Source organism: Vulpes vulpes, chromosome 15, assembly GCF_048418805.1.
Source record: "Vulpes vulpes isolate BD-2025 chromosome 15, VulVul3, whole genome shotgun sequence".
Lineage (NCBI taxonomy): Eukaryota > Metazoa > Chordata > Mammalia > Carnivora > Canidae > Vulpes > Vulpes vulpes.
The window spans coordinates 100,987,631-100,997,967 of NC_132794.1; the positions used below are offsets into that span (position 1 = coordinate 100,987,631).

Consider the following 10,337-nt stretch of genomic DNA (forward strand, 5'->3'; position numbering starts at 1 on the left):
TATAAAACAAAATTTCACTGAATGAAGTGTTGACTCATAGCCCACTTGTCTTTATTTACTGGGATTGAGAAAGGTTGACTCAGCCCACTTGCCTTTATTTACTGGGATTGGGAAATTTAATTTATTTTAACACACACACACACACACACACACGCATTTCTTTTCCTTAGGCCATTATTTGAGGAGGGCTTAGGGACATTTAAGTTACTGTTTGGAAAGAGGATGGACTTTTAAGTTCCATCTCTTTCTGGCTAGTAACATTACGATAATGCAGGCAATACAGATGAACTGTTTTCCAGGCATTCCAGTTGGAGTCATAATATTATCCTAGAATTAGAGATTTTAAAAGACCTATATTATATAGTTCATTTCCTGCCACAATTTTAAAGACCTCAATATACACTTGTTTTAATTACAATCTGGTGAGTTTTGCCAATATACAGCTAGACAGCTATATCTCCTTCAGTTCAGTGGTCTTATTTGAATGACTACATATGGAATAATATACCAGTTCTGATCCACTTGTGAATATTAATGGAGTACTTACATAATGCAGATTTTTCTTTCATTACTGGCATTTGAAAAACTTCTAATTTACATCAAACTTCTCAAGTTCAAGAACTTTACACAACTTTGCTCGGCAGATCTTAGCAAATAGGTTTCCATTAGGGGGCTCTCGAGGTTTGAAATGATCAGCCTTGATACCAATAATGCTTCGAAGCCTTTACTTTCTAACGTTCATCTCGCTCTCTCCCTTTTTGTTTTGTTTTATAGAAAAGGTCACGGATCGCCTACAGTGACGAAGTACGGAATGAGCTCCTAGGGGATGATGGGAATTCCTCAGAGAACCAGGTAGAATGCTAATCAGGAAGGCCCGGTGGGTGGCTGGAGGGTGAAGGAGGTCACTGGCATACTGGGCTCTCAAGCTGCTCCTTAACAGTATTAGCAGCAACTCATGTGGAAGCGATACTGTTTAATGCAAAGCTGGAGTCTTAATCAACTTCAAAATGTTTCTTGGAGATCTTACATTTAACCCTTTACCTTGTGATCACTGTCTGCTATCTTTTAAAAAAATCTTTTCTTCTCTTTTCTTTATTATTTAGTACTTAAGGAATAACTTGAAACACACTGTTTGCAGACAAAGCCAAGGTCTTCACCTCAAACACATGTAAAAGGAATAAAACAGTACATAATGCAGCTTTGATAATAATGCAGTATAATTAAATCAACACTTGCAGCAAAACAAATGAAAGTAAGCTTTCAAAATTCAACAGGCCAGCTCGGTCTCCTATTGTGGGGCTTCTTAAAATACATTCACCAAAATGCAAATTGTGAGCACCAGTGTGGAACTTAGATACTCAGAGAGAGGTCCTGCCTCTGTCAAATAATAATAATAATAGGAAAAGTCTTTCTACAGTTTAAGATCTGCATAGGCCAAAAATAAGATACAATTTCTTCTTAAAAGGGCCTTACAACTTGGCTGTCAGTTCTCATTGGATCACACAGCAGTGTCATGAGTCTAATTAATGTCCCACTTCTTTCTTTGAATTAATACTGCAGACTTCATTAATTCTTGTAGATAATATATATGACTTAAAAAAATGTTTTAAGAACCTCCGTGTAGAGATGACTTTTAAAATGTCTCAAACAACCCTAGTGACTTACTCTCTTTGACACTTTTAGAGAAAGTAAATGATGGGAACTTCAGAAGCAAGACCTGAACGTGTTTATTAATATTCCTTTGACAAGTATTGTAAAGGTCTCTACTCTGCCTAAATAAAAATGAGCATAAATCATTCATTGAGTAAACCAAAATTTTAATAAGATGGTAAAACATATTGATACACATTATAAGACTTGTATAATTGTATTTAACATTTCAAATAGATTATATTTTAAGTCTATATATGCTAAAACTTTATTACTATCTACTCTAATGTAAATATTGTAAATGGGATGTTGTTTATGTGATTAAGGCCCCCAGCCATCCACCCCCCCCAAAAAAAAAGGATGGGGGGAGGAGAAGAATCACTCAGCTGATTATATTTGATTTTGGAAATATCTCACCTCATCCACCATTTGAATGTCATCAGCTTGAGTTTAGACATGTAAACATGTTAAGATTTGACTTGGGATTTCAGCTTTTCTGATTGAAATGTGAGAACAGCTAAGGGGAAGAAAAATAAGGAGCACATCAAACATAAAAGGGTGATGGGATAAAGAGTTTTACTCATAATAGGTTAAATAACACGAGAATGAGAGGAAAAATATTTTCTTCCTATTTTAAGTGTGATTTAGATTGTTCATATCTCTTGAATGAGTGAATCATAATTTTATTTCATATCTTTACTACAAAAAAAAGTATTCTCTTTTTTGCAAAAAAAAAAGTGAATGCAGAGTTCCCATGTCAATTCTCTAGAAAGCTATAGATCTTTCCCTCATTTGAAACTACTGCTTAATATAGAGGAAATAGAAAGGAAGGGGTGTTCCTGTCTAACTCAGACTCCTTTATTCTAATAGATGTTGTAGTACTCTGACAGGGATCCCTTTTTTTTTTTTTAAGGCATGTTCACTTCTCTTAATGGACATTTTATGTGCCTAAAACATTTGCCTCACGTACATATAAGTATGATTTTTTATGCCTAAAGAAAAATATTCCACAAAAATAGATAGAGTTCGTATTTTCTGAATTTTTCAAATTATATTCCTGTCACTTTAAAGTGATTACGCAGAGATTTCCTCTGGACTTGTATAAATCAAACTTACAAATTCTGAATGTGCTTGGAGAACCTGAAGTTTAGTTGTAAGGAGCTGTCACTTCAATAAATAGAATATGATAAATTATAGTCATGAGACAGTGTAACTGTTAGATTATTAGTTATGTGAACTTTTCAGTCCAAAATTTGAATTAGGTTTGAAAGTTCAAAGAGACCACACTTAACTTTTTGGATATCTTGTCGCCAACCATAACAAAATTTTTATTCCATAATGAAATCATTAAATTTTGTTTTGAGGCTTTTTATCATAATATAGGAATTAAAATCCCTCAAACTAAACCACATCCCTTAGCCAGGAATGGTCACTTGAGAATTACTCTTTATTCTGCATCAGTATTCAGTCAGACTATGGAATCAAAACAGAAGCCCTTTCTTTAAAGGAAGAAAAGATTTTAAGTTTGCTCTTTATGTATTAATTTTTGTAGCTCAGGGGCTGAGAAGATAGTTTTGTTTTTTGTTTTTTTTCAGGGTAGGATTACCTATAATTTACATAAGAAAATATTTTCTGCCCACAACTAAGTTTACCTTCAAGTTAATTGTTGATAAATTTTTAGAACTTTATAGCTATGTAATATTTAAGATAAACTTTTAATAAACAGAGAAAACTTGGAGATAAATAAAATGAAACCAAAATATATGTTTCACTGAAATTGGGATATATCTCAACTTAAAAATATATATATCTATCAGAAAAGGGAAATAATAAAGAATTATAGCAATGGTTGCAAATAGGTCAAATAAACTAACTGCTGACTAGTTATTTTCGATGCAACATACACATCCTCCTTTTAGTGGCTTCTTTGTAGAGATTTAGGCAAATGTGAATGCCATAGCTATTATTTCTCATTCTGGTCATTTATAATGCTTTCTTTTTTAGGCATCTAAAATCTGTTAGGCACATAATCTGCCAATTAACTATAAAGTATATTAATTTACTCTTATATAAACATTTCTGACATGATTAGAAATGTCAAGATTTCAGCAATTAAGAATTTTTCAAGTGCATCTTTAACGTCCCTCATACAGTACACAGTTTCATTTAATTCCAAATTAATTGCTTTGTATAAATTCATTTCTGATTCATATCCATTTCATACAATCAAATATAGCTCATCCCTCATTTACAAAGAAGGGACAAAATTACCTACATTGCACATTCGAGTATTGTTGGGTCATCAGCTTTCCAAGGACTATTGTCTTAGGCATTATCATTCTATTATTTTAAAATACCATGTTTTCCATTCCATATGGCAACATTGTAATTCCTTGAGAGAGTTGCGTTTTTGAAATGTAGCAGTGCTGTATTTGAGTGGAAACTTTAATAATTGTTACCTTGATTTAGTTTCATGAAAATCATTCTCAGGAAAGGAAAAAAAAAAATCTTACCGAATTAAATCCCCTAATCCCCTTCATATAGTGGAGTCTGATGATGGGGCGCATAAAATGTTCCAGACTCTTACGTTTGAACCCTACTAATGGTCTCTCAGTTTCCGTACGCAAAATTACTGATCGGTGAATAAATGTGAGTAAATGAAATTTTAGTAAATCCTAAATAGAAGGTTCAAATCCGTGTCTAAGGAGTAGGATATTCCTAAACGTGCCGAAAATTTTGTGGCGTAGCAACATTTAGCAGATACGATTGCTTAATTTTTTTTAATGCGAGGTTCTCTTAAGTTCCGATTTGGGCTTGCTGTGCATAAAGTGTGTCAAACTTCAGCCACAGACCAGGGGGTGAAGTCGGTCAATTTAATTCCCCAAGATCTAAAGAAGGTCGGTATCATTTCATATAGCCCTGGCAGAGCAGATCATTACCAGGCACAAATCTGTTCGTTACGTGCTGAGGGTTTATAGCAAAATAAATAGACTGTCATCATAAGTTCAGAAAATTGTGTGTTCGACCCACGATAATGTGTAAAGGGCGTTTAATAGAGTTCAGCATTTATTCGTTATCTGTATGCGGACAGAGACGGCAGTGGCGTTATCAGCTTTTTTTTTTTTTTAAAAATCGGTAGTTCTGGGGGTCACGTGACACCCCTCACACACACAGGCTCGCGCATGAACCCTCACATGCGCTGCAGTGCAGTTTTGATTTTAGCCACAGCAGAAGGCTTAACCACAAGAGATTCCACTGGTTCAAACCAGCGTAAACCAGATTTTTTTTTCAGCCCACAAAGGAACAGATTACCTCTTGTATCAAATTCTGCATTGGGGGAGAGGAAGAAAAAAAAAAAAAAAAAACCATCTTTGTTTCAAAAAAGATGTTGATTATCATAACTCAACATGGTGGCATGGCACATTTTCAAGTCGCCTATGATGGAGCTAGTAACTCAATAAAATACGAAATCACTACTTTCAGTCTAGTCTAAGCATTGTTAATTTTCAAAAATAGACCATCTTTTGTTTACTTGAATGAAAACTCCCAGCCTAACGAAAAAGAAAAAAAAAAAAAAAAGAAGATGAAGATTAAAACCCCTCCCCATTACCTAGCTTAGCTACAAATCCGGTGTAGAGCTTGAATGCAGCCATGCAGCACAAACAAGATAGAACGTTTTTTGTTTGGAACCTATTGAAAAAACAAATGGGTAGCATTTTTAAACACTCATTGATTATGGCAGGGTGGCATGCCCCAAATGGTCTCAATTGCTGAGGAGTAGTTTTAAACTTTGGCCCTTTAAGTATCATAGTCAACTGAAGAATGGTGCCCCCAGAAAGAAAAGATAGCTGTGCGATCAATTCCCAGATCGTCTCTTTCTGAGAATTAATGTTTGCCTTTTTCTCCCATGATGTTCAGATAGCACAGAGAAAGATTCCTATATATGATAAGCCAGGTATTTTAGTTTAAAATTTTACTTATTCTTGGGAAGAATGGTAACTTTTCACATGAAACAGGATGCTTGACTCATAGACACTGGATGGTTGCTGAGAGAATGAGTATATTAATTAAAAATAATTACATCTTCCTGTACATTTTGAAAGGACAGTATTAAAAGTTTCATTTCCACTAAATGCATTGTGAGACATTATGTAATAGATTCTGTACCCTTTCTCTAAAAGATTCATAACGATTTTGAAATCTCATTCTTTGTACTTGAAATACTTTTCATGTAATAAATAACAGAATGAGCTGGAATGCATACTGCCTTCCTTGAATTGAAGACAAAAACAGCATTAAGCATTGAGAAAGCAGGACTAATAGTAAACATGAAACTTTTAGAGAGACTTATAGTGAGCAATTTATGGCATGTTTTCTCCCAAAGCAATAGTTTAATTTATTGGCCTGTATATGTCAAGTATTATAACAGATGTTACAGATATTTAGATGTTTAAAAATTATCAGTTGTAGACCTGAAATGCTGAGGATGCAAATTTCAGACCTAGAATGTGGTTTATAGTCTTTCACAATATAGGTTTCAGTTTCTGTTCATTGCAGAAACTATGGCAGTCATCTCAACTACACAATGATATTTGATTTAAAATACTGTGAAACATATACATACCCCCAGTGCACGCACACACACACACAGAGAATGAGTCAGATATATGGTTATATATCCATTTTCCAGTTTCTAAAGAATTAAGTAACTTATTTTATCTGTTATATTTAAGGCAAATAAAAAATGTTCTGCATAGGAGAATTAAAACATTATCATAGGGAATTTACTTACAAGTAAAGAGTGTTTTTTTGGTGTGACTTCAGTGAGAATAGACAGCAGTACAAATGAAGTAGGAGAGCTCATAGCATAGCTCATGGCTTTGAGATGACCTGGTTTACAAGATGAAAATTGAAAAATGAAGAAACTTCAGAAATTAAAAACAAAAACACCGCATGATTGCAGTAGCCTCTTAAGCAAAACAAATCCTAGAAACTAACACTGATACACACAATATTTATAAAGATAGTGAAATATTTGGGTACTATGTCTTGAATATTGTCTCCCTTGGCATGCTTTATTCCCAATTAAAATAATACAAATACAATCCTATTACTAGAGTGGGCCCATGTATGGTATTAACTAACATAATTATTTGTTTTAAACATTTATTGGGACAAAAGCATGAACTATTAATCATTTTCATTTGTAGGTAAAATCTGAAATCAGTTGTCAAGATTCAAAATAGAGAAACATCCTGAAAACTTGTATATACAAAACCTCTTCAGTGGTACATTCTTAGAAGAGAGGAACAGTAAACTTGTTTTCTTTCTTTATAATATAGACTTCTATGAAGCCGTTCCCCTTTATTTCATGATGGTGTCTTAGATGTACTTTAAAAGAGAATTTCACACTATTCTCTTTGTTTAATGTGACAGTGTGAGAAAGTGATCTTTATTCGTTCAAAAAACTCTGCATGTAGTCTATGTTTAGGTTCTTTTAATGTGTTTGTCTGTGATTTTTAAATGCTAAACATGTAAACAGATAAATTGTCAATGTTAATTCTGTATCCTGTCACACAACTGATCTTTCCTTCCTGCCATTTCTTTCCTTTTTATCTTTTTTTTTTGTGCATTCATGTTGCAGTTGATAAAATTACGTGAAGAGGTGAGTACTTCCTAGCTTGCTTTTTTTTTTTTTAATTCTGCTTTTTCCTATAAAATTGAGTTTCCAAATCTGAAGTAAGATCTTTGGGTTCATTTTTTCCAGGAAAATTTACACATAGCAAAAATATTGATTATATGGCTAGCAATGTTCTCTGCTGACTATCTTTTAAAAAACAAGTAAACCCTAATCATGCTTATCACAGTGATCGTTGTTGTTGGTTGGCATCTGGAGAAAATTCATATTTTAAAGGCCAAAAAAGGAAGGAAAAATAAAAGGATATCTTAAAACTTTATCCAAGTGTAGTTTTAATGTTAATGTAGACTAACTTCAGGTTTATTTTATTTGTATTGGTTTCTCAAAGAAGTCAATGTGATTAAAATGTTTTTTCCCCTGGACATTCCAATTTACTGAAATTTTTTTTAAATATACTCTTTTCCCTCACCCAAAATTCTTAGGTTCAACACAAGATACCACGAATCTGTTTTCCTTTTAGAGAAACACACATATGTTATAAATGCTCTACTAGACTGTGTACACAGATACTTAAGAATAGCCAAAGCTCTCCTCATTGTTAAACACTTTCCTTTTTGTAGGAAATAGCACCCAAGTGAGTTCTCATTTTCCTGAGTTGCTGGCCTGTTTTATAATGCAGCTCTGGACTTTTTTGTGTCCCAGCAAATATTTACAGCAAAGTTTATCATTTTATCCCTGTATCAATGAGGGATGCTAAATGATTCTGGCCTTGTTTTCTATATTGTTGTGTGTTTTTTTTTTTTAATTAGGGTTACTTTTTTTTCTTTTTTTTTGCTTAGTGAGGTTGAGTTTTGTTGCTTTTATATTAGGACATAAAATAATGGCCTGTATTGCAGTTTGAAAGCTAATTGCTTATAAAGAGTACTACGAATTATTTTTGAGTTTAGACTGACTGCATTGATTGAAATTTTCCTAGAATTTTTTTTTATTAGTATGTCATCATTCTATAGGTGACATGAATGCTAAATGAGAGGCTTGTAGACAGTGGTTTTCACCAACCGTTTTGACTTAAGATACTCTATTGATGTCCTCTCTTAGTAAAAGTAATAATGATATATAAAATAAAGGGTGAAAATATATAAAACCCTTAGCCTCCAACATTTTTGTGTTTTTTTATGATAGCAGATGTACATGCTAAGTGAATATAATCAATTGTAGTTTTGTTGTATAAGATTATTCCTGAGGTGAGTGATACTCAACATTATTTTCCTGCAAGCCAGAATATCTGCTTTATGTGTATTTGTGTATACTCATGCTTAGGTAAATAATATGTTTTCAAATCTTAATGGAACTAACAATAGACGCACAAACCTCTATATGAAGAAACTACACGAAGCTTTTCTCCTGAATTTAGTGAATATAATTAATAAAATATTAGGCCTTATTACAATCGGCGTTTTTGACAGATTTATTTTTGTTAAGCTGAATTGTATGGACTTAGAAATCTTAATTCTAAAAGCTGAAAACCTCACGTCTGCATTTCTTGTAAAATACAGTTTTATCATCGTTTTTGACTTAATTCTTTTGTTGTGCCTATAGCAACCGTTTCATCAATAATGGCTCTGGGCTGCGTGTTTCCAAAACTATAACCCGGAATGGAATTGTACTTGGAAGAATTAAATCATTCAACTAATAGAATAATATACTCTGGAATATTCTTTTAACAGTCTTTGATATGTATATAGCATCAATATTTGTAAAATAGATTATGATGATGGCAGTGCATTGGTATATGGTTTGCTCAAAAGAGATTGTTTCTCAGCCAGGATTCAAATAGTAATCGAACAGTGAGTGTACCCCAGATTTCTTCCTTGTACCTCTTCTAAGAACACAGGCACTAGTCCGCTTCAAAATAGGATGTTAGGTTGTGTTTGGATACAGAGTGTGCCCCATCCCTTCCTTGTGATGCTCTTTCCTGGCTCAGTTCTGGGAACGGGGCATGCTTGGAGGCAGGCTGGTGTGCACAGGCAGCTGAACTGGTGTTGGCTGTGCTGAATCCTGCATCTCCAGTTCGCCACATTGCACAGCTCCTCATGCAAGTGGAGCTCTGTCTGAAGCTCCTGCACAGCTTCACTTACCTGCTTTGAAAGGGCTGAGGAGAGGGTGAGAGAATGAGTTTGGGATGGAGTGTGGGGGCAAGTTGAAAGCATCAGCTGCTACTGTAGTGTATTTCCTTTCATTTTCAGAGACCAGGGCAATGCACAACTAAGGGAACAATGTAAATAGCACAGCTGTTACAAGAACTTGATTTTAGCTTGACTTAAGTGAAGAGGTTCCAAAATACAAAGTGGGGTCCTGCTGGAAAGCTTGCTGGTAAACTGGTAGTCCTCTTGTGTGCAGATTTGCTCTGATAAACTGTCCTGAAGAAGAGTTGCTTCCATTATTTAGGAAGATATCTTTTTTTAAAAAACAATCTTTTAGAAATTTTGCTCCCCGTTAGAGCCATACACTTAATAATCCGCTTTGGCTCCCCTTCGTAGAATTCCAAGAATCATTTTACATTTAAATGCTTTGTTTCTTACACCATCTATTATCATATAATTAGACTGTCCATTCCCAGTATTGATCTTTGATTTTTTTTTTAATTCTACAGTAGCTAAGTGTTTTCTTTTAATATAGGGATTTCATCCAATATGAAAATGAGCCTAAAATTTTTGTTCTGTTATTCAGAATTCCAATTCAGATATACTCTTGATTTCACAAATGTGATATATTTTTATGAGAATTACCAATTTGAAATTAAGTCCTTTGTTAGAGTAGAGAACAATATTCAGAGAAGGGAAGAATACTCCCTACTCCTAAAACATGGGTATAGAGAAAATTAGGAGGAAGAAAGCTATTTTTGATAAGCTGAGTGAAGTGTTTAATTTTATTTAAAAATAGTCATGTATACCAAACACAGAGAGCTCCTCTTGCTTTTCTTTTTCTCAATTACAGCCTTCAGTGATTTAGCGTTTTCATGATATAAGCATTCCTTCCTTCCTCCCTT

At 33.9% G+C, this 10,337-nt stretch overlaps 1 protein-coding gene across 9 annotated transcripts in view; it reads left to right on the forward strand.

Annotated features, from left to right (window-relative positions):
• Nucleotides 1-10,337, forward strand: part of VTI1A (vesicle transport through interaction with t-SNAREs 1A) — a 357,804-nt gene that overhangs the window by 78,848 nt on the left and 268,619 nt on the right. For 5 of the 9 annotated variants that reach the window (XM_025993649.2, XM_025993631.2, XM_072740028.1 and 2 more), the window contains exons 4-5: nucleotides 775-852; nucleotides 7,295-7,315. In XM_025993649.2, coding sequence (XP_025849434.1) covers nucleotides 775-852; nucleotides 7,295-7,315 — 99 coding nt within the window. The remainder of the gene's footprint in view (nucleotides 1-774; nucleotides 853-7,294; nucleotides 7,316-10,337) is intronic. The other 4 variants (XM_025993640.2, XM_025993659.2, XM_072740029.1 and 1 more) reach the window with 1 other exon arrangement.